The sequence below is a fragment of the Anopheles coluzzii genome, chromosome X (genome assembly GCF_943734685.1).
Source record: "Anopheles coluzzii chromosome X, AcolN3, whole genome shotgun sequence".
Classification (NCBI taxonomy): Eukaryota; Metazoa; Arthropoda; class Insecta; order Diptera; family Culicidae; genus Anopheles; species Anopheles coluzzii.
In genome coordinates, this window is record NC_064669.1 from 9010535 (window position 1) to 9035980 (window position 25446).

General features: G+C 48.3%; 1 protein-coding gene across 1 annotated transcript in view; it reads left to right on the forward strand.

Moving 5' to 3' along the window:
* Window positions 1–25446, forward strand: part of LOC120948850 (protein scalloped) — a 99544-nt gene that overhangs the window by 24845 nt on the left and 49253 nt on the right. The window contains exon 2 of the mRNA XM_049610632.1: window positions 23392–23436. Within this exon, the coding sequence (XP_049466589.1) occupies window positions 23392–23436 (45 nt within the window). The remainder of the gene's footprint in view (window positions 1–23391; window positions 23437–25446) is intronic.

A 25446-nucleotide genomic window follows, 5' to 3' on the forward strand; every position in this document is an offset into this window, starting at 1 on the left:
CAAACTTCCTTGCCAACAAGCTCGCCCTGCTGCAGGTTTTCCTGCTCCTCCTGCAGTCCTGCAGTATTGAACTCCCGATTACTCTCCAATGCCTTCTCAGCTATCGCACTTCACTGACTTCTTCACCCCATTACTCGAACCTCCCCCCTCGGGGGCCTAGCATACCAGTCCGCACGGTTGCAGAACAAACAGATCAATCAATTTTATTGATTTTCCTGGCAAACTTGCACCTCCTCTTGTAGCCTGTCTTCCTACTGCTGGGAGACACCTTTGTTGCCTAGGAATTTCCTAGGACGGTCCTGGACCAACGGTCGCTCTTTCTCGCTCTCTCTCTCTCTCTCTCTCTTTCTTTCTCTCTCCCTTCCGCTCTGGGGGCGAGCTACGAGCGATTCGATTTCTACTTCTGGTCGTCACGCGACACTGTCCCAGGACTCACTCTCCTGGACACTTTGCGCATTGTTTCCCAACGCCAATCTTCCCGCAGAAACGGGTCCAGGGGCTTGCTGAGCTGAGTTACTCAACCTCGCATCGTGCGCCACTAATCGATACGGCTATTAAATCAATCATTGAACATTAACGGGCCACCGGACCAAACCGGCGGTTCGGCGCGTGGTGGTCTTCCTTGCCGTTGAATGACGCCCGCGATGCAAACTGCAACGAATCACCCTACCAAAGCGCAGCGCACGAAAACAAACAACCCCCTGCTGAAATTCGCTCGCGTTCAAAGCCATAGCCGTGCTGCCAACAACGGGCTAGCACGTTACTGGCGGGGCTTTTGTTTTTGTGCGCTCTCCTTGTGCGCCTCGGTTCGTACCCCAGCCGGAGCGCCCAGGAACAACGGTTTGCAACTTCGCTGTGGTGCGCGTCAAAGTGGTCACGCTGGTGATGTGAATCGTTCGTTGTTTTTTTTTGTTTGTTTGTTGGTTGGAATTAAATTAAGTGGAACGATTAGCAAAATCGGCAGGAAAAACCGGCACGAGGGAACGTAACGAAAACTGTTCGGCTGGCTCAAGGGAGGATGGAGTAAATTGAACACACTTCAAAATGTGGATATTTGTTATCAAATCTTGCAAAACTTGTGTATATTTGCTAGATATTAGAGCTCGGTGTTTGGGACCAAATGCTTCCTCTGGCCCAAATACATTGCTTAAGACATTCGTAGTGTAACAAAGGCATTGTTTTCTTCGCAACTGTCATTTGGACATTGGTTATACTTATCTCAAACTTTTTCTAACCTAGCTTGACACTGTAATCTTGGGGTTTTGTTTTATAAATAATGTTGAAATTAATTAACTCTTAACTCTGGAATATATTTTCTACAATGTACATCTGCTATGCATTTCCAAATCCAATATAATTATTTCGATGGATTGCTAAAAAGGTACCATTTTCTAATCTCTGGATTGAGATAAAATTTATACGCTATACGCTGTACGCTTTAAATATTTCAGATTACAATCTAACTTTCATTTTGTCCTAACTGTTTCCCAAGATGTTTTAGTTGTTCCCCAAATGTATTGATGTCCAATAGATACCAATAAATCGCAGCAACGTTCCAAAAATCGATGAATAAATCGTGAGCCCAAAATATGATTGGAACCAACCAATAAATTAAGAGAAATCCTATTGCATCTTTACTGGTGCTATTAGATTTGGTCGATAGAATTAGAATTCGGCAGTCAAAATAGATTCCAGTGAACTTTATGCCATTAGAATTCTTGTCTCTAGTGTAATAACGCGCAGGGTATCAGAAAAATAATTTGTTTTATTGTTTTCTATTTGCACGACTCAAACGCTTCCTAACACGTTGAAATCATTATTTTTTTTTGTTCAGTCATTTTTGTTAAATGTGAAAATGGGGTGTTGTTTACGTTTTTTAGTTCCCTGACTGTTAACTTCCTCTCGGTACAGGATCTACGGTACAGGGCAATCTGAACCATTGTTTGAACCGGTATGTCAAACGCGCTTTGACATACCGATTCCAATTCCATCTACCAAGTCAAATAGCACCATACTTGATAAAACTTTAATTATGGAAGCTTTTATTTTTTTTTTAATTTTAAGTCAGTTTTCAAAACAAAAAAAAACCCTCGACATGACCATCGTACCCCTCACCTTCCCATTTCACAATTTAAGCGGATAAAGAAGTTGGGTTTGGGTTCGGTGTGGGTGTGATTGTGTGCGTTGCAGCTATCTGACACCTGTCAGCTGGGATACTCATCTGCAGCGCTTAGTAACGCAAACAATCTACACCCTTCGCACGTACCCAGAGCACCCAAACGCACATGCAAAGCTGCTGAGCAGAGAGAAGAAAAAAAGAAGAAGCAATAAACAATCTAAAATGCCATAGGGGGGGGAAAACAACCGAACGCAGCGCTCATTGCCAATCTGTCAAACGCTTCGCGATAAAGTAAACACAACCCGCTTGTTTACAGCGCAAACGCTTACTGTTCCGTGTAAACAAACAGATACACCGCTCGGCAAATGTGATTTAGTTGAGTGTGTATGTGTGTGTGTGTGTGAAGGGAGTCATACATTGTTGCACACCAATTTCGAAACGGGTGTTCAGAAGCGCTTCTAAGATCAACCGCAATTTGCAATTTCACTTGCAGCACATGAACGATTTAATTGAAATCACCAACAAGCAACGAACCTACCGCAAAAAGGACGCCATTTAGCAACTTATTTTTATTTTTTTTGTGCTTTTGCTTCCCCAACCGATTCATGTTGTTTGCTCCATCAACAAACGACTCAAATGAGTGTGCGTGTGTGCGTACCACAGCTGGTCGGACGTTATCCAGCTAACGGAGCCCAGCAAGAATTTCGGTGCCCAATATCGGCACCACATGGTCGGCATTGCACTGGCCTCACACGCATCGTTGGCGCTTTCCCCCCCCCCCCCCCCTTCCCCCTTCCCCCTTTGCACCGACCGCAATTCGTCCAGCTCGGGGCAGCACCGCACCGGGCACGGAGCTAATCGACTATTCATAAGCATCGGGTCGGAATGTCTGCGCTTTGCATGGTGGACGAGGGAATGAAAAAAAGGGTCAACAAAAAGGGCAGAGGCACAGAGGAGAGGGGCGGGTGACCCGCTCTGAATGTCCGAATGCGAATGCGCTACCCTCGCACGACGGAGGGGGAAATAGTAGAGGGGGAGGAAATAAGGGCTCCACGGTCGGACGTCCAATAGCCACTGTAAGAGAGAGAGGAAGAGACAGTCAAAGAGGGGGGAAGACATGCTGGACGTAGTTTCAATTTTTTTTTTGTTCGTAGAATTCAGGAATTCCAAAGAATTTCTAGGGGACCCCTCGAAAAGAGGGATAAGGGGTTGTGCGTTCCATCCATCATGCCCTGCTGGTCTTGCTGCTGCTGCTGTCTCTCGTGATCTACCGAATGCCTTTCCTGCCCTGTTCCCCCCCCCCCCCCCCCCCCCCTACTCTACTCGCATATTGGTCCGCATTTTCGGTCCGGGCCCGGGCACAGAAGAAATCGGACAGGAGAAAAGGAAAAAACACACACACACACACCAACTCGCTCCCGTTTTGTCTCGCCGCCCTCAAGCGACTTCCGCCGTTTGGGACCGTAGGGGAAGCGCCCGGGTTGGCCTAGCGCGACGGCCAAACATCTCCGACCCTCCGTTCCCACCAAAAAAAAAAAAAAAACCGTTCGTAACTGGCTTCGTGGGCAGACCCGCGTCACTACCCGGTCGCTCATACATATATTAACATAAAAATTTATGCAAATTTAAATATTTCACCCTATGCTGGCTTGTGACTGTTGGTCTGGTGCCCGCGGAAGGGGCACCCCCGTACCCCTGCGCGTGCTTGTCTAATCGAGTGCTCCGAGGGCTTCCCTGAAGAATTCGGTAAGGCTCCGCTCCCAGCGCTCCGGTAGCTCAAAGAAAAAAAAGAAAGAGGGAGTCCGTGACAGCTGGGGTCAGCCTGGGACCCTCTCGGCTCGGTTCGTCTTTGTACCGCCAGTGGGTGACGTTAGATGGCGCTCTATCTAGCAAGCCACACATAACCTCCAACTAGAGACGTTGGGCAAATGGAGCACTATTGACAGCTGTCAGTTTTTATAGTCAAATTTTGGCGCCTTTTTTATTGTTGTTATCAACCACTTCCAACTAAGAGCAATTCTGATGTAACTAAGAATAGAATAGATTGTTGCGCGGACACATGCTACCCTCCCCTTGAACGACAGTTTCGCGACTAGGGTTGTTAAATTGTTTTGTTGTACTACCACGCAGTAGTAAAGCAAATAGGAGCAGTCGTACAATCGCACGACTCCAACGTAAAGCTGTACGAAAAAAAAGAAGAAGAAGAAGGAACGCACAAACTCTCGCAACATTTTCTCACTGGGCACCCAGCAGCCCCAGCCCCCGTCCCCGTTTTGGTGCGCTAAGGTTTGCAAACGATTAGTTTGGAGTTGAAGTGTAACAAAGACAGCAATGCGCCGTGTTCCAAACCCATCCACCCTCCCTCGTCAAACTTGCTGTTGGTGTGAAAGCGAAAGCGCGGTTTCCCGCCCTCCCTCCCTCGCTACAATGGGAGCAAAGTATTCTGTACAAAACATGGAAGAAACATTCCACATTAGGGGCCGGATATGGAATGTTTCTACGCCGCCGAGCGCACGCAAAAGTGCGCGATCCGTCCGGGAGTGGCCCCAGAACAGTACGCGATAAGAAACGAGGGCGGTCGATCGGGGGGGGGGGGGGGGGGGGGGAGTAAAGCTGAAGCGCTGGAGGCGCAAAAATATGGCCGACCAAGTGAAACACAGACACTGGTTGGAAGGAGGCGCAGTAGACCAGTGCGGGGAAAAACTAATGCACGACATAAGAAAATAAAACATACATTTGGCGTGACAGGGAAGAAGGGAGAGAGGGATTGTGGGATCTAACTCGTAAGCTGACTCGTGCAGTAAAGTCACGTTGAGTTCGCACACTGTTTGCTACATTCGGTAGCGGTCGAGGTGCCCCTTTAAATGCGATGGGGGGCAACTTCAAGTGGATCATTACGACTTGTATCGGAAGACTATCTGAAATGCATTGAGCTGTCGAAAGTTGTTTGAATCATGCTCTACCTACAATTAACAAAGGCGAGAGTTTTAGGGACTTTGAAGAGAATGGAAAGCTTTTGAGGGGAAAATTCGGTAAAAAACCCCTGTAGCGCTGAGAGTTACGCGTGACAAAGCTACCTGCTAACTCTTATTGTTTCACGAAAGAGGGCGCTACCGTAGTAGTGGTAGTGTAGTGTATCAAATCGGGATGTATCAAATCGGGTATTATCAATTTCGGGATAAAATACACGAGCTTTTAGATAACATTTAGACGGGGACACATATACATCAATACGGGGAAATTACTCATTTTATTATCATACGATAATATATACATGTAAAGGTTGTTCATTTTATTAATTTTTAAGTTATTTATTATATTTGAGAAAAATATATTTTGAAAAATAGAAATAAGTACAGGAAATAATACAAATAAAACACACATGGTTAACAATATAAACGTATCTTTAGTATGTTATTTATCTTCAGAATGTGATGAGTTTTGTTCAACCATCCTGGCCGGAATTATGTTAAACAACATTTGAGGGGAAAGTATCTTTGCTTAAACCGTAATTGTATGACAAATGCCTCAATGTACCAGCTCGAGTAGCAGATGAACTATTAAGCGTTCTGTTGCGCATCCATTCAAACTTGCCACAGCTGTCAATGCCCTGTTTTTACGACTGTGTCGTATGTCATATACTGGTTTGAGTCCATTTTTAGTCCATTTTATTTGGTGACTACCGGAATGGACCGAGAAAAAACGCTTTATTTAATCGTGCTTTCAAATTATTTATAAACATGCATTCTTCTTCTTCTTCTTCTTCTTCTTCTTTTTGGCGTAAGGTCCTACGCGGACATGCTGGCCTATACAGGCTTTCGACACTTAATGCGTTACAACGCAGCCGGATAGTCAAATCCTTGCTACTGGGGGATGGTCCATTCTAGGCTTGAAACCCATCACGGACATGTTCTTGTGTCGTTCGAGTTGACAACTGTACCACGGAACCTCCTCCTCCTGCAGAATTTTAGAATCTATCAAAAACTTACAATTCTCAGTTAAAGGAAAATAATATGTGCGCTTAATGATGGAACGTGTCGAAAGAGGTTCGTGAGGAAGAGCATCTTGTAGAGTACAATTCTGTGCATCGCATTAAATTGTTGTTTTCTCGATATAATGATAAACACAGAAATCAACCAAAATTGTATTAAAATCATTATTTTCATCACACATATGTTCGTCGCGCGGGCTAAATCTAACAGCAAAGTCTTACATAGCTTGACGGGCAATGCAAATAAAATATCTAAGAGTGGTAGACGACGTGGGTTCAACGACATGGTAATATCTCAGCTTGGTAGTAGAGCTAACGAACAGTAAGAATGTAGCTGAACAGAGATAAAACTCACATGACACATCACATGACTTGGTCACACGTTTTGCAATCGGAAGCTTCTCCAATTGCTTGCTTTGTCAGCAGTCAAAGACCAATGTAGAATTGCTTCAGTTCTGTGAAATAACAATCTTAACATTAGCGTGTTCCAATTAATTGTTACAATTATGTTGATTATTTCTATTCAACACCTGGAGGACCTTGTAATCCCTTCATCAACTACGACACAAAACCATGCCGCCGGTTGCAATCGGGCATGTCACACTTCAATTTCTAGTCTGACACGAAATTGCATTCTTCAAGCTATCGTGCTTCTCTTTTCGGTACTATTTCAACAAATTTCAAAACCAAATACAATTTGTGCGCACTGCAACTCCTTCAAAATGTGTACACTTTATTGTTTATGTATACTCATCTGCCGATCATTCCACTCAACGCCAATTAAGTTAGCTCCCTTCGCGTTCAAGTGCCCATTTCGTCACTTGTGCATGTAATGAAAATAATCCGCTTTTCTCTCTACTTTTCCCACACACACACACACACACACACATAGATCCGTGATATTATAAAACCAATCCCGGAGATGTGCCCAGGCCTGGTTAGGAACACCCCACGTACAATAGAATGAACACCCCACTCGTTTTGCACTGACCCTGATGTATCGTGCATCAAGCATCGTTGGGCGCGTACAAACCCTGTTTCTTGGTGCTTTTGCATCATCTCACCCTCGCGCTTACAGGGAAGGGTTGAACCTAGCAGTGGGAAGTAATAACTCTAATGTTTAATTAAATCGGGCACATTTTTCGAGACCGTCCATGGGCATCGGACAACAAAGGGGGGAAACAATAGAGCGGCATCTAACGCTTCGCTGCAAAATGCAATTGATTTTCCCCGAAGTTCCCGAGGCACTTGCTGCGCTGGGAACCTATGCGTGAACATTCTTAGGGCCTGGGCCTGGCACCGGGCGAAAATCCTACCTTGAGCTACTGAGCCGCACTGCGGGCTCGAAGGCAGTCGGAGCAGAAGTGCTCCATGCAGCTCCATCCATCCCATCCCTGTGTGGTTTTAAGATTTCAATTCTGCTGGCGTGCACTGACTCGGTTCCTTTTGGGGGATGCTAAAACGCACGTACGGAAGTTGCCGCTTTCCAGCTTCTCGGCCGTCCGAAAATCGGTCATCCCAACGGATAGACTTCAGTGCAGACGGTCGGAACAACACGCTTTTGTTCGTTCTGGCGTAAATTCTCAAGCTCCAGCAAGCTCCAGGAGCTTAGTGGGTGGGTTGGAGGCCGGAATAATTACGCTCCTTCAGTACCTAGCGAACGGCTGCGCCCGGCAAGGAGCCTGAGCCGGACATCCTGGATCCAGCTTCAACGCCGGCGGCGACGACGACGACGTACCCCGGAATGCTTCTAGGGGCCGACTGGGCCCAGAATCGATGAGGTAAACCCGCCCCCTCCCCCAAAACCATCCCCTTCTCTGTAGGCTTAGGACAAAGGCTTCGTGTTGCAAGAAAGACCGAAACACACATTCCAACCCACTACCGAACGGGATGGGGGGAGCCCGAAACACATCGGACGTCTATCGGCATATCGACGGCGATGGCTCTCGGCATCTTGAAGTACAAATTCATTTTTCCGTTTCCGCCCAACCCAGCGGCCGCTTCCCACCGCAGGCGACTGGAATGCTCGCAGCGGCAAAGATAAATCAAAATTTATTTCAGAATATTTCAGACACACACTGTGTTCCCCCCTTCCTGGCGGGGGCAGCCAGCAACATTCTGCTCCAAAGCGGGACCGCTTTCCTGTGTTCGCTATTGATCTGGGCCGCTTTGCATCCTTTGCCGAGATTTTCCAGCCTGCATAGATGGCTTTGCCGAGGACTCCTCGGCTGCGGACTCCTTTGTCTATAGCACACACACACGCACACTCATCCACACACATACATGCTCGATGCAGTTGTTGGTAACAGGACGGGCGTGCACTAATGCTTGCGCCCCTCCCGGAACGTATCGACGCACAATTGCCCGGCTTTCGGAGCAAACATTCCTATCTCCAGCTCGTAATTCGCCCACAGAACCCCCTCCCCCCCCCGCCCTTCCCCGTCCTTCCCGGAAGAAGCTCTCATAATCTTCTAGCCCTGGTTACGGCGGTGGGGCATGCAAAGGGAAACAGCCGCCCGGCCTTTACATGTAAGACAAATGAAAATTAATTTTCTTCCGCCATTGCCGCCACGGGTATTTTACATCCCGGAAGTCTGTTGTTGGGATATTGGGACCGCATGGGGGCGAGGGCGAGGAAGGCCCCGACGGGCGGGAAGATGTATGTGCGAATCAGGCTGAACCGAGGCCGTACCACGTACCGCGAGCCGGAATCGAGGCTGGAAGAAGGCGACGTATACGCCACAAGGTGCCTCAGCGTGCAGCCCATCTTGCCAGCGACGCACCAATAAGATCTCCTGCCTTGGAACAGCGCTCGATGCACGCGTCGTTTCGGCAGCACCATCAGCAGCATGGAAGATTGATTTCAGGGCTTCCAACAACAAAAAGGAGTGCAATGCACCATTCCAGTGCTTGGTATGTTTGGTGCAAAATATTTGACGAGCAGTTTGTTCCCCAAAACGACACTACTGCATGGTGTCTGAGGGTGTGTTTGTTAGTCTGAAGGTTTGATGATATCCTTGCAAAAGCAAAACACTAATGCCTAAGGAAAACCACAATTATGTCCGCTAGATATCCGGCATCAAATTGCGTGTTCATTCCTCACTAATTTTTTGGCAAAAATTTGAGTCTACAATGTAGTGGTGTGCTCTTCGGATCGCACGCACGACTCCGATCAGAATCCGGCTATTGTAAGTCCAATTCTGAATTCAGGCCTTCTAAAAATAACGGTTTGAGTTTGAACTAAGCGCGGAGTCAGCTACCGTCGAAGTCGTAGATGAAAGCCTGACTCCGGACGGCCCTAACTACTGCATACTACTCCGAACGACTCCCGACGACTCCGTCTCCGCACGACTACATCTCCGGACGACTCCGGATAACTCCTTACGACTCCAGCTGACTCGGACGACGCCGAACAATTCCGGACGATTGCGAACGACTCCGAACGACTCCACATAACTGTGGGCGAATCCTACACCGGACTTCTCGGGATGATTCCGGACGGCTGTTGTTCAGTGCGGACGACTCGGGATAAATCCGGACTCCAGATGGCTCTAGACGACTCCAGATGACTCCGGACGACTCTGGACGACTCCTTCACCAAACTTCTCGGGATGACTCCGGATGACTCCGGACGACTCCGGACGACTCCGGACGACTCCGGATGACTCCGGATGACTCCGGACGACTCCTTCACCAAACTTCTCGGGATGACTCCGGATGACTCTGGACGACTCCGTATGACTCCGGACGACTCCGGATGACTCCGGACGACTCCGGGCGACTCCAGATGACTCTGGACGACTCCTTCACCAAACTTCTTGGGATGACTCCGAATGACTCCGGACGACTCCGGGCGACTCCAAATGACTCTGGACGACACTGGATGACTCCGGACGACTCCTTCACCAAACTTCTCGGGATGACTCTGGATGACTCCGGACGACTCCGGACGACTCCAGATGATTCCAGACGAATTCAGATGTCTCCGGACGACTCCGGACCATTCCGGACGGTTCCAGACGATTCCAAACGGCCCCAGATAATGCTGTGCGGACCTACTTAGCGGAGTCGGCTCCGAAAGTTTCGAAGTTGGATCGAAGTCGACTCCGGATTTTTGCTAACTTTACCCATCATTAGTTTAGCGCTCCAAGAGCATGTCTCTCTGTGTGTGTGTGTGTGTGTGTGTGTGTGTGTGTGTGTGTGTGTGTGTGTGTTTGTGTGTGTAAGTGTGATTTTTTTGCGTGTATGTGCGTTCCTGGAACTCACAACACAGATACGGCGAACGTCGGCCGCCCGTTATTTTGTCGAGCCGAGGGGAAATCCTTGACGCTGCTTTCGTCCCTCCCTTCCAGCTTTTCATACACACACACACACACGCACACATCCACGCACGCACACATTCCTGGTTGCGGCCATCCATTTATGGCACTGTACGTTTCGTACGGTGCAAGTGGGAAGGTTTGCGGTGGATTTAATAAAACGCACCCAGCGCATCACATTGCCACATCAGCCCGTCCAAGCGGGCCTCACCCTCACCCTCATTTCCTTTCGGTTGCCATGGATAATAAAATAATTTACTTGACACACACGCACACACACACACATTTCACTCTCTCTCTCTCTCTCTCCCTTGATGCCCTCGTGCATTGCATCCCGTTGCACCGGCAACCCGCGCCCTGCGCCCTACGTGGGTAGTCAACGGATACGGCATTTAATTTATGCTGCGCTGCAAAATTATTTGATTACGCCTGTCTCGCCACCGGGCGAAAACCCCTCTGCTTCCCCCTTTACGTGTCGCCTTTTTACACGCGGCTTTAAGGCAGGAAGCGAGATGAATCGTCTGCGGCCGGCAAGGCACGCAGGCAGGCAGGGGAAAGCCGGAGCGGAATGCGAACGATAATTAATTTCTCAAACAAAGTGCAGAAAATCCACCATCCGCCCGTCCACACCTCCCCCCCCCCTCTCCCCCTGGGCCACGGCAACTGTCAAATCAAAATCCTGACAAACGGCATGCGTACGAAAGGGGTGCTGTCGCCCCCTACTGCCCCTCCCTTCCCCTTTCTTCATTGGGGGTTTGGTCGCCTTTATGTCCCTGCTCGGTGTGAAATTTGGTGTCCTGCCAGCGGGGCTGCAAGCGGGATGCGCTAAAGCACTCCCGATGATGATGATGATGATGATGACGGTGAAGGTAATTTTGTTGAACCGGGGAGTGACATAACGATTGATTTTTCATTTGAAAAGATTGCCAGCATGAAAAGTGGCAGCCCGGTGGGATAGTGCGGAATGGGCAGTGCGGATTTGATTCAATGCAAAGTAAAGTCACTTTTGCTGTGCTGATTGCATAATGGCAGGCGTTTCTTTTTTTTAGGTCAATTCTTTTGCTACGTTGCGATTATAAACCATTTAACGACGTTAAATGAGTAGAAATAGTTTATTTTTACTTATTACTTCCTTCAACAGGGTGCCTAGAGATAAGTACAAATATGTTGTTGGCAGGACACCGCACAACACCCGCTTGGGTATACGAGTTAAATGAGGAAGAAAAATAAAACGTTTAGATGAATCTTAAGCCGCTTCAAATGCTGCGCTGGTTGCTTTTTTCGTTTTCTTTTTCATCATAATAATCATTTGCTTTACCAAAACTGTTGTAACAATCGCATCGTTTTTGGGGGCAAAATGCATTTTGCGCTACACGTCATGAGTGTCCCTTGCTGGATTTTACAGTAGATAGACAGTATTTTTATTGAAAACAATAGCTTGATTATTTAAGAAATCCATCACAGCACTGAACAGCAGGATAATTTTCAACTTACAGGCGTTTGCGGTGGTTCTCATACTTTGGGTACACTTTCTTGCTCATTTTGTTGCGTCATAATCTGCCAAATCACAAACAAGGCATCAATGTATCGCTTAATGTCACACAGTGACCAGAAAGTATCCCAACGATGTCAGAATCACACGAGAAATCACTACAAAGATGAGGTATAGTGCCTCTTACAGTTATCGCAATATACTCAAAAATACGTATCCTTGCCGACCCTTGCCAAGCGCCTGAAGGTAGGCAAAATGTGATTTTGAAGAAAAGAAAGAAATAAAAAAAGATACCAATCACACACCACAGGGCACCACAGTCGAATGTGAAGTTGGCATTTAAAACCAACCCTTCTGCCACGAGCGATTGCAACAGAGCCTTATTGAACTGGCACTCTTCGCCTTTTGATTGACGCTGCTGTCTACCGTTACAACTTTCCGTTCGATCGAAATCATCGATTTCTCCGCCAAATATGTTCATCTTTCAAGAACAGCCCAGCCCGAGACTCCACGATGCAACGATAAGGCCCCCCGGGCAAGCCGCGGTGCGATCTGTTCTATGATTAGATGCATCGCACGCCGTTAAAACAAAGCGAGACACAGTGAATATGGCGTCTACGGGGAGCTGCAAGACACTGGCGAGGCAAGGAGGGGCGAGTACGAGGGGTTTTTGGTACGTTCCGTTTTTGTTTTTTTTTTGTTTGTTTGGTGGTATTCTTATTCGGTGGAAAAATAACTGAAACAAATTTCAACCGAATCGGTCGCTCCTCGTCTCCTGCATTGGGATATGAAAGGCCCTCATGGCGGTGCGGAAGCGCCGGGGCCCCGTTCTTCTTGCCCGGCGGGTTGAAGTAAATAATAGAGAGTATGAGACAGTTATGTTGCACAGGGAAAAACAGGGATGTATACCGGGACATTCCAGTGCCGCGAGGTAGCGGCGGGACGTTGCAGCGTACAGCAAAATAAATAAAATAAATGGAATTTCGGTGCCACTTTCCGCGGCTGCAGTGGACGGGGGAAGGATGGGTCTGCTCACGGAGTAGCGAGCAGAATTGGAGAATAAAAAAAAACACACACACACACACACATTAAAAAAATGTAGGGAAAAAAACACACACACGCACACAGAGAGGTAAAGATGCCCTTTCTAGATGGAAAGTGTGGTGAAAACTAGAGATGAAAATTTTCGTAACAAAATTCGAGGGAAATAAAACTCTTATACGAGGCAAGCAACAGCAATAAGAACAACGAAAAAAAAGAAACAAAAATAAAAAAAATCCAAAACCGGCGAAAAAGAATAACACAAATAGTGAACCGAATAACGAAACCAACTGAAACCGAAATGGTTGTACGCAACGGATGCTTGCACGCTTCCTCCTCACAGACACACAGTCCCGTGGGTTTGAGGTCGTTTTTTTTTTGTTGCTTTCTTTCTTTCTTTTTTGTTTTGTTTTGCTCGAGAGGTCACACACAGAGGGACATGCATATGTGCGATGCGGGTCCGAGAGCGAGGCTCGAGGCAATTCGCTGCGGAGGTAGATAAATATAGAGATAATAAATGAATTCCAAAAATATCAACCTCGAAAATATGTACCCCTGCATGTATGCAGCGACCGATTTTCCAGTTGCCGCATCCCGCAGGGTTCGTTGGCACCGTTCGCAGGGGTAAGAGGTGCAGTGGTGAACCGAAGGGCAGGAGGATCGGTATGCAGCCCGAACGGGAGCGTAACCCCTGGCCGTGTTTGTGTGTGTTTTTTACATACATCTGAAGCCCAAAACAAAGCCTCACAGAGATGAGAAAAAATATACTTTTTATTGTTAAATAAGCAGCACAAACACAGCTCGCGAATGGATAAATAAATAATGTAGCTGTAATGTGATGTAGTAGACTAAATACTCGCTGATATGTGCATGAAAATAGACAAACAAACAGACCAGAGTTTTTTTTCGGAGTCGGAGATGAAATGCCTACCCGCAAAAATATTGCACCAGCCGTCTCCGCTCCAAAGATTCATGAATCTACAATCTCTAAAGATTCATATGATTTTCAAAATATTGAATTGGCGCGATCTCTTGGTACAGTGGTTAACTTGCACGACTTAACAACATGCCCGTCGTAGGTTCAAGCTTCGCTTGGACCGTCTCCCCGTAGCAAAACAAACTCTTTCAAGATTCATGAATCTTCTTCCAACCGAGATTCAGATTCGCTAAATCATTTCAAAGATTCACTCAGATTCATGAATCTGAGTCAGATTTACCCAACACTACTCCAGACGACTCCGAGCAACTCCGAATGACTCCGGGCGACTTCGGACACCTCCAAACGAGTCCGGAAGATTCCGGACGACTCCAGACGACTCCGAGCGACTTTGGACGACTCCGAATAACTCCAGACGACTCCTTCTCCGAACTTCTCGGGATAACTCCGGACTACTCCAGACGACTCCAGCCGAGTTTCAGCAAAGTTGTTCAACGCTGGACAACATCTAATGACTCCTACTCTGGACAACTCCGGATGACTCCGGACGACTCCGGACGACTCCTAGCAATTCTTAATGACTTCGGACGACTTCAGAAGACTCCAGATGACTCCGAAAAATTCTGGACGACTCCAGACGACTCCAGACGACTCCTTCGTCGAACTTCTCGGGATGACTTCGGACTACTCCAGACGACTCCAGCCGACTCCTGTCATCTCCGGACGTCTCAGTAAAGTTGTTCAACACTGGAAAACATCTAATTACTACTCCGGACAACTCCGGTTGACTCCGGACGACTCCGAACAACTCCCAATGACTCCGGACGACTTCAGAAGACTCCAGACGACTCTGGAAGATTGTGGACGACTCCAGACAACTCCGGACGACTTGGATGTCTCCGAATAACTCCAGACGACTCCTTCACCGAACTTCTCGGGATGACTCCGGACTACTCCAGACGACTCCAGCCGACTCCTGACGTCTCCGGACGTCTCAGCAAAGTTTTTCAACGCTGGACAACATCTAATGACTCCTACTCTGGACAACTCCGGATGACTCCGGATGACTCCGGACGACTCCGAGCAACTCCCAATGACTCCGGACGACTTCAGAAGTGTCTGGACGACTCCGGAAGATTCTGGACGACTCCAGACGACTCCGGACGACTCTAGACGACTCCGAATAACTCCAGACGACTCCTTCACCGAACTTCTCGGGATGACTCCGGACTACTCCAGACGACTCCAGCCGACTCCTGACGTCTCCGGACGTCTCAGCAAAGTTTTTCAACGCTGGACAACATCTAATGACTCCTACTCTGGACAACTCCGGATGACTCCGGATGACTCCGGACGACTCCGAGCAACTCCCAATGACTCCGGACGACTTCAGAAGACTCTGGACGACTCCGGAAGATTGTGGACGACTCCAGACAACTCCAGACGACTCCTTCACCGAACTTCTCGGGATGACTCCGGACTACTCCAGACGACTCCAGCCGACTCCTGACGTCTCCGGACGTCTCAGTAAAGTTGTTCAACACTGGAAAACATCTAATTACTACTCCGGACAACTCCGGTTGACTCCGGACGACTCCGAACAACTCCCAATGACTCCGGACGACTTCAGAAGACTCCAGACGACTCTGGAAGATTGTGGACGACTCCAGACAACTCCGGACGACTCTGGACGTCTCCGAATAACTCCAGACGACTCCTTCACCGAACTTCTCGGGATGACTCCGGACTACTCCAGACGACTCCAGCCGACTCCTGACGTCTCCGGACGTCTCAGCAAAGTTTTTCAACGCTGGACAACATCTAATGACTCCTACTCTGGACAACTCCGGATGACTCCGGATGACTCCGGACGACTCCGAGCAACTCCCAATGACTCCAGACGACTTCAGAAGACTCCAGACGACTCCGGATGACTCCAAACGACTCCTTCACCGAACTTTTCGGGATGACTCCGGACTACCTCAGACGACTCCAGCCGACTCCTGTTGTGGAACGCTGGACAACATGTAATGACTTCTACTTCGAAGAAACACCGGACGATTCAGGATGCTTTGCTTTGCCAACTTTACCCATTATTACTTTCAACTGCCTCTGCTACATATGATAACATTTGATTAGACATTTAAGTGTCCCTGGAGGACAATGTGTAAGAAAATAGGAAAATAAATGCATACCTCTACATGATATTTCAAGTTAATATGTGTTTTTTTTTTCTCTCTCGAATGTAAGATTAAATTTTAAATATCGAAATCAATTAGTTTCATTCAGTACATTTGAATAAATTAAATTAGTGGAGGGCATAAATTCAAGGTAATATTTTTTTATGAACAGTTGATACATTTTTCTTGGAGTTTTACACACAAGTTATGCAAGAAGAGCTTTGGCAATACAACTTTTTTTTTGTTTGTTACAAGAATACGTTTTTCAATGACCAAGATTGTATTAATATAAACGATAAAAAAACAGAGCCTCACCTTAACTAAACACCGTGCACAAAACCCCTGCCCCGTCCGCTGGAAGCATATCCGGTTCCTTTCCTTAGTGTCTTAACTTCGCCAACCGAAACCCCAAAGCGCCTTTAAGTAGGCAATGGCAAAACCGGACGACCGGACCGGACTCGCTCGCCAGAATGACGGTGCGCGTGCGAACGACATTTTTTTGTTCACTCTTCAACCGGCGGCAATCGGCCCGTGTGCATCGGCAGCATCATCATCGTCATCGCCAGGCGGCCAATCAGTGCTGCACCGAATGCGTTGCCCTGAAGGGTTACCCTTTCGCTCAGTGGGTTAGTTGTATGTCGAGCGGTACAAAAAACGCGCACGCCGCGAGGGGGGAAGCAGTTGGGAAACGATGTGCTTCCCCTCGTTGCCATCCGCGTTTACCATCCCTTTTGCGACGCAGCCCGCGAAGCACACTCTGCATTTTCCTGCGGGAATGCAAACAAAATTGTTAATTAACATGTTGTACACAGGGAGCCCGCACCCCAAACACGGGTCTCCAGCCCCCCCCCCCCCCCCCCGCAGCCCCAATGTGGCAGGGATGTGGCGCATCGAGTCGAAAATATATTACATTTCATTCCGGTAGTGATATATTTGCTGCTGCATTTGGTTTGTTTTATGTTGTGTGCGTGTGTGCGTGTGTGCGTGTGTGTGTGTTTGCCCGGGAAAACCTCGCAGCCCCTCCGGTCCGAGTGCGGTGTCGGTAGCCGATAAATCCTCCCGTATCGCCACTACAGCAGCCGGTCCAACCCTTTGACGCTGACCCGTTCGTTTTTGTTGGTCAATCTCTGTTTGTTTCGCGCGTTTTCCGTGCCTGGGAGAATGCATTACTGCATCCAATGCCGAGGGAGGTGGGGAGGGAAGGGATAAAGGACTGATTTTCCACTCACCACAAAAACACACACACACACAGGCAGAGCGGTACGGATGCGCATCGGCGAACTGCAGCGTCACGTGCAGCGAGCGGGAAAATTTCGGTCCCGGTGCGTTTGGTTGCATGTTGCCCCGGGGTGGTTTTTGCCAGTGGGCTACCAAGTGGGACGGTTGAGCGAAATGTGAAATCGTTTTATTATACCAATATTGCATTTATTTATGTGCTCCCCGTGTGTTCGTTTGGGAGGGCGACCTCCCCTTGTGTGAGTTTTTTTTTTTTTTGTTGCATACTGCGTCCAGTGCATCGAGCGCAAACGACCGTCAGCCAAAGCCAGATAGAACGAGTAACAGGTGTGTGGGAGAGGAGGGGGGGGAGGAGGCTGGGGGATGCACCAAGTGCAGTCCAGGGCATGACGACTTAATGAAGCAGCAGCAGCAGCAGTAGCATCAGCAGCAGATCATCATAATTCTCGTTTATTGAGGCATTTACGCGGTTCCCCGTTTTCCGCGTTGACAGGGCAGGGCTCTGCATGATTTCGCGTGCTGTATTTTTTTTTTTTTTGCTGCCGACATAGTGTTGACAGTTCCTGGTGCGCGCGAATGGACGGCTTTTGGGGAAGTTATTTTTTGTGTAGTTTTTCTTTTTTTTTTGCAAATTATCGGTAGAGCGCTGAAACAGCGGGCCCCATCTGGCACCGTTGTGTCTGACGGGTCGGCGGCGGTTGAGCACAAGCGCGAGACGGTATGAGTGCCACCGTGTGAACCGGAAGCTCGTTCTCCTGTTGCGCGTTCGTTCTAGAGTGTGTCTAGTTGTAAAAAAAAAGAGGGCGCAATATGGCTCCTACACACACGCGGAGACCTGAAGGGAAGCAAAGAAAATGCAAAAAAAAAGCAACACCCCCATTTTTATGACGATGGCAATGATACGGTGATGATGCGTGTTTTATCGACTTGCCTCGTGTGCTGCATCCTTCGTTAGGCGAATGATGAGTTTACTGCCGCCACACCGTAAAACGACTAAAAACGACGAACCCCCGCTTTTTCGGGGTGTCGGACACTATTATTCGCACATAATGATATCGGTATGTGGAATGCAGCTGGACAGTAAGCGGCCAAATGATTCGCTCACTGCAAAGCGCCACCACTGAGCAAAAAGGTGTTAAAGTGATTGGCCTGAAGCCCCGCATCACTATTAAATCTTCAACTTCACCGGTCGGTACTAACGGCCAATGTAGCCCGACCCCGACCCCGGTTATTGCTTAATGGTTTAATAATAAACATTGCATTATTTACCCATCCACTGTATAAAGACGATCCCGCGTAGGGAAAGTGCAATTTTTTTTTTTTTATTGCACATGCATTTTCACACCTTCACAGCTCGTTGGGCTATGGCTAAATATTGTGTACCGGGGCAGGCAGGCTGTGGCAAATGACAATTTGCGGCTCGTAAAGGCAAACCCGACCCTGTGTTGCCAGCTGATGCCGTTTGCGCAATTGTTTGCGCTGCGCCCGAGAGCAACTGCAAAGTGGCCGTGGCGTTCCCGTCAATTCAACCTCCGATTAGCGCACAGTTCCCCCAGGCCAACCAGATTATTGGTTTGAGACTCGTGTTGTTGTTTTTTTTTTTGCACTGTGGTTGGTGGCCATGGCCAAAACAAAACACAAGCAGATGGCGCAGGTAAGAGGTAATGTAAAGGTTTTTTTTTTTGAGTTGATATCATCACGTTCCTTTTGCTTGTCATTTGAACTAAAAATGGTGGCACACTTTCTCGTGCCTGCGCGTGTGTACGTGTATGACTTTAGGATAAAGTGACAAAGAAAGTGTGTGTGTGTGTGTTTGTGTGTGTGTGTGTGTGTGTTTGTGTGTGTTTGTGTGCGTGTGTGTGTGCGTATGTGTGTGTGTGTGTGTGTGTGTGCGTATGTGTGTGTGTGTGTGTGTGTGTGTGTGTGTGTGTGTGTGTGTGTGTGCGTGTGTGTGTGTGTGTGTGTGTGTGTGTGTGTGTGTGTGTGTGTGTGTGTGTGTGTGTGTGTGTGTGTGTGTGTGTGTGTGTGTGTGTGTGTGTGTGTGTGTGTGTGTGTGTGTGTGTGTGTGTGTGTGTGATAAGACGAAACATGTCATCAAGAAAGTATGCCTTGCAACAAGGATCATTTTGATGCATTGTTTCCAAAAACGGTGCCACATTGATATTTCATTTCATTCTAGAATGTTGGCACACTTTCTCGAGTCTGTTCGGCAAGGTGTGACGAAATGTCTCTTTCAAGCTACAACATTTTTTTATGCATTTTTTCGAGAAAATATTCTATATTGATAATTCATTTTATCTAAGAATGTTGGCACACTTATTCCAATATCTGTGCTACTAGGTGAAACAACCTTAGGGGCTGTAGTGACAGTTGATTATTTTTTTACATATTTCCGAAAAAGGAAAGCATGATATATCAACGATATGCTCCTTTCATTTTGAAAATAGATTTGAAAAACCCACAAACACACTCCCAAGGTGACCTTCGTGGAATTATATGGGAAATTTTAAGTCCCATCATGTTCGCATAAAAAAAACACTCCCAAGCATCAGTCTAGTAACGGTGCAGCCTAGAGGAGTGTTTATCATCTTATCTCACAATGCTGGCATACTTTCTCGAGTGCTGTAGCATGATCGGGAAAAGTGTTTTAATAAATAAAAATCATGTCCGAACGTCATTTTGACACTTGCTTCGCAAGAAAGGTGCAAACTGTTAGAGAAGTGGACATCAAAGAGTGAATCCGATTATTTGGACCCACACAAACTCACAACAATGTACCACGCATCCTCAACAAAAGCTTGAGCACCCCTGCACGAGCAGGGGTCTCTTCTGCAGCACCCGTCTTCGGAACAAAGAGGGCTGAAGAAAGAGCACAGTCCGCAACAACCTGTTTGACGCATAACCGATCGCATCCGTCAAAAGAATAACAGCTCGCCAGTCAGTCAGTAGAGTGCCATGCTGGGAGCAATCAATAATCGCTGTCGATCGATTATTAGGGAACGATTAATGTTCTCGCTTTGTTTGCTGCTCCTGCCGGATCATGCACCCTCCCCTACAAATAAAGCACTTACACGGATAATCCGAGCATTGCCGGATGTCGTGCAGGGTTGCCTCTGCAACAGATGTGATTGTGCGATAAGCCAAAATGGAAAGAAAGGGTTCGTCTGTTTTTCGTCTCTCACTCACACACAGCACGGCCGGCAAGAGCCCTGTGCAGCTTTCATCTGGCCCGGGCTGCCGCTGTAGCTTCTATTCTCTATTCCCTTTCACCTAAGCGACCAAGTTCTACGGCACCGTGCGATGACGCGGTTTTGCCGAAGCGAAATTAGCTCCCCAAGCGAGCTTTCTCCGTCTCGTTCGCTCGCTCGCAGCGGCTCGGAGCTCGGCTCGAGAGGTCCTGTCCTGATCCACTTTTCCCTCCAACCCAACCCGTGAGCGCCAATCGGGCAGCGCTTACCGGGTGCCGGCGGTGGCGGCACGCCAAAAACCGGTTTTTCCTTCTCCCGTTTCGCACGCCCCGACAGCCGATCCGACTGCCTCGATCGCCCAACCAGCAGCAGCAGCAGCGACACAACCACCAACGGATAACAAACACACAAAACAAAAAAAAAGAAGAAGAAGAAACTACCAGGCGTGTAGCCCAAAGAGTGGCAGGGGTTCTTGTGGAGATGAATCTCGCGTAAATGGGCGGTGTGGTTCCGGGGGAAGCACCAACGGCCAAAGATCAGCAGGACGAGCTTTCAGCAGGTTGCTACTAGCAACTTGGAAACGTTTTTTTTTGTTTGCTTCTTTTTTGACGTTTATCCAAGAAGAGATACAAGATAGTAATTAAAAAAAGAAAAACAAAGCTCTCTGCAGCGCCGCAGCAGCTTCCTGCGTGAGCGTTGGTTCACGGGATCACACAGGTGACCCAATATAAATGAGGCCAGCCAAATGGGAATTATCGGAAAGAGAAACTTAACGCGCGATAAGAGAGGGAGAGATGAGCGGCTGAAAGTTAGGATTGCAAGCGGCGGACAAGAGCAGAAAGAGAGAGAGAGAGAGAGAGATAGTGCGCACGACATTAGCGTGGAAGGAAGAGGGAGCGAGAAACCGCGATTACAGCGAGAGTTGCCCAAAAATCGGTCCGAAACAGATAATGAAATGAACCATTCTCTGAACCTTGCCCCTGCTGTCAACCTCAAACGAGCCGTTTCCTACACACTGACGCTAAATGTTCTGAGGCAAAACGGGTAGTGAATCAAATTCACCACAATCAATTACTCGGACACACATGCACGTACACCGAACATGAGCAAACAGCGTAACAAACAAAAAAACATACACACACGAAATCTACCACTAACCTGTCGCCAGGGCTCGTCAATGCCGTTCGATCGGGTCCGTGAAAGCCGGAGCCGCTCATTTCGATGTTTTTGTTTTATTGCCCTCGTTGCTGTTGCCTTCGCTTGCGTCCCTTGCGTGCGCCACAATCACAGCTTCCTGCGACCCGGTTGGGCCACCAGCTCCCCCCATTCCCTCCAAAAGCCCGGGAAAGCTTTCTCGGCCAAAACCGGCCAAAACAACCAGCTCGAGAATCGCGGGCGCGCTCGCTTCACCACCGCCAGAACCGGTTTGTGAATCATCGCGTCGCGTGAACTAATCCCGCGAAATGAGCGCAAAAAATCGCGCGCACACACACACACACATACGCTGTGGAACATGGGACCACAGCCTCCCTGCGGGTGGGGAGGGGGGCTGTGTGTGTGCACCCGCGCGCGCACGAGAGAGAGAGAATAAAGGGGGTTTAATGCCTGTTTTCCATTTCTTAATTTTGTTCGATTTTTACTTTTCCCCCTTTTTTTTACGCGGCTAGTAGTATTATTTGGCCGGGGCTCGTTGTTTTACCAGTGTGCTCCTTCGAAAACTCTGCTCCAAAGGCTCGATCTGTCGTAGAATCGATCGCGCCGCCAAGATGAGGTGCCGTTTCAGCTTCCGGTTATGTGCATTTTTTTTTCATTTGGTTCTTTTCTTTACGGTTCATTCGGTTCACTTCAACGCCCGCGGGTGTTGCAGTTTCCGCTCTGGATGGGGATACTGGTCAAGCTGCTTTTTTTCCTTCTCTCCATCTCTCTCTCTCTCTCTGTCTTTCTGTGCTACCCAAACCCGTCCGTAATCCGCTTAGTCACCGACCGGGACGCTGCGAGCAAAATTTACACTGTGGAGGACGGGGAGGCCAAACCCGGTGAGGCTATTTTTACTACCATGCCCGTTTTTAGGCCCACCGCTCTTTACACCCCCCCCCCCCCCTCCCCCCTCTCCCAGACACATTTCCAGACCAATCTTCCTGGCTGCGCCATATCACGCCCGAACGATGATTTACGACCGTGTCTCTCGATGCGAAACGGCGCATCAAGGGGGCCTGTAGGCGCTTCTTGGAAGGATGTCGAATACATTTAGGTTCCAGCGAGGTAAACTATCGCTTTATTGCTTGATGCTTTTCAGCTCTTTTTTTTTCTCTTCATTATTTTTGTTTTGCAATGCGTTGCAATCATTGCATTCGGTGCCTTTGGCGGTGTCGTTTGCTGCTCACTTGAGAAAACATCAACTACATTGCCAGCAAAGTAGGATATTAGCTCGCGCGCGTCCAATGCTAATCAAACGAACCATTTGAATATCATCCATCGTGCCAGCCAATTGTGCAGCTAGAAATAAAAACGCTTTGATTTGCGCCTGAAAAAAAAAAAGATTGTTTTTAAGCAATAAAGCCCGAAGCCCCAGACAAGTCAGCTGGCCCTGGAGGGCTCAAAGGGAGACTGCGGTGACAGGATGAACGCACCTGTTAATTGATTTTTATTTTCACACCTTCACCGAGAAGCGGCGCGCAAAACTACCCCCTCACGGTGCCGGCTCGTTGGCTGTCATTTTGGTTGTGTTGTTATTTTTATTTTATTTCGCTTATTCCTATCGTTTCTCCTGTTTCCTATCGCAAGCGGTTGACTTTCCCTGTCATCGCACACACTCACACACACACGCGCGCGCGTCATTGGCCGATTGTTTAACGCTGTTCTCTTTACTCTTTCTCCTCTCGTTCTAGGTGAGTACGATGAACGGCTTAAGGCGGATCTGCTGCACTGTCTCGGTAGGTTAAGGGGGTTGGAGGGGAGGGCTTTATTGTTGCGTATACTCGAGCGATAGTGACCGGTGGTCGTATTTTTCACACGTTTGCATACTAGGTGTGGTTGGGAAGGAACGGGGCATTGTCAATAGGAGCCCGAGTATATGAGTCTCTGTTAATTTCTGTTAAAACTGAACTTTACACCGCGTTAACCTCAGCGACCTGATAGCCTACTGGATAGAGGCGCCAGTTCGTGCATACTAACTCCAGGACAGGTTCAATTCCAATCCAAGGGACAATGTTATGTTTATGTGGTGTTGTTATTATCCCCTCATGTAGAGAAAACTGTGGAAAATATAGTTCTTGTTGTTTGAGGCACTGAGTTCTTACTACAATATACATCTTTAGAAGGCAAAGCCTTGTATAACGCCTGCATATGACTCCGTGTGTAATCCGTTATTGTGCCATCAAGAAAAAACTGTGTTAAGAAGATGAAGGAGAAATACACACCGATAGAATTGGGCGCGAATAAGGGTCTGGGGGCTCCAAGAAGAAGAGAAAAGATGTGTGTAGATTTCCCTTTTTTTTTACCTACACCGAATCGAATATCGGCTGACGCGCTCGATCTCACGCCACCTTAAACCATTTACCACCAGTTTTCGGTGTGATGTGTTTCGCCCGTTTTGTTCTTAAAACCCACCCTTACAGATGGATCGGGTTCCTGCCTCCCCGACTCCTCTCTATCTCTCTCTCACACTTTCGCCGGTTGGGGTGCGATGACTCTCGAGGCCTTCTACTAGGCTAGGCCATATCGCGCGGGTGCGCGCGGCGACTCCCCCTCCCTGCACGATGAGATAAGTAGATACGCTTTCCAAGAAGGTAACCGCCGCCTCGCCTTTTTGTAGGCGAAGTAAGCACTCCACGGGTCATCCGGGTTGGGCAACGAAACTAACAATAAAAACAAAACACACCCAAAACCGTTGGCGAAGGCTTCAGTCAGCGGCCAATCGATAGCTGTTCCCTGTCGAACGCGTGTACCGTGGTCATCGACCCCGGGGGCCTGGTTGGTCCGAACGTGTTGCAAAGGTTTTGCTTCATAGGAGCGTATTTAAGCAGTGCAGTTAAAGCAGTGCTGGTGCCTTCCAAATGTCCCAAAAAGCGTCACATTTGCACGCGCGTCAAAATTAGGAGGGGATGAAAATAGTTTGCGAAAAACCCGGCATTACAAAGCCATCCGCATTGCCATCCAGGGCGCAGCCAAAACAAGAGCAGGACAGGAGAAAAGCAAAACGGCAGCAAACCACAGAACAAGACCCGCAAAGAGGACCCAGATGGAGGATACCACCGAGGATGGCCGCAAGTGGTACCGGCTTTCGCGCCTTCCATCGGCGACGTCCCTCGCTTTTCCGCCCATCACTCAATGGAGTGGATGTGGGAGGTGGGGGGGGGGGGGGGGGGAGCAACTGTAATAGGAGTATACGATGCACTCACCGCCTCCGAGAGGGCGTCCGTGCTCGTTTGCTGTCGTCTGCGTTTGCCGCCCTTCAATGTCTTTCCACCCGCAACGCTGGGACTGGGGCGCCTTTTATTTTTCGCCGTTTGCCATTTGTCGTGCTTTTTCTACCCGCTGAGAGACACAACCGTTGGTTAGTGCCCACGCGACCCACCCCGGTACGCGGACTCCCACATCAGCCGCCGTCGGAGGCTGGAATCGTTACCATCTTTTCTTTTTTACTGTTTCATTTGCGCTGCAGCCATCAATAATCGTTTATTGCGCTCGGTGGTCGCAAGGGGATGGGCTCTCACTTGTTGCACATCTTCATTCTCGATGGGAATGGGAGATGCTGTACCTGTGAGGATATTGTTCGAGATGCGTGTTAGAACTACGAAACTTGGCAAGAAAACTGCGAGCCTAGAACTTGGTTACTTTTTATTGGCTCATTTATTTCGTTTTCAATTTGTATTTTTGGTCCTTCGAGCCGGATTTTCACCACCGCATACGTTCAGAACGGAAAACGCTAGTCGAGTCTTTAT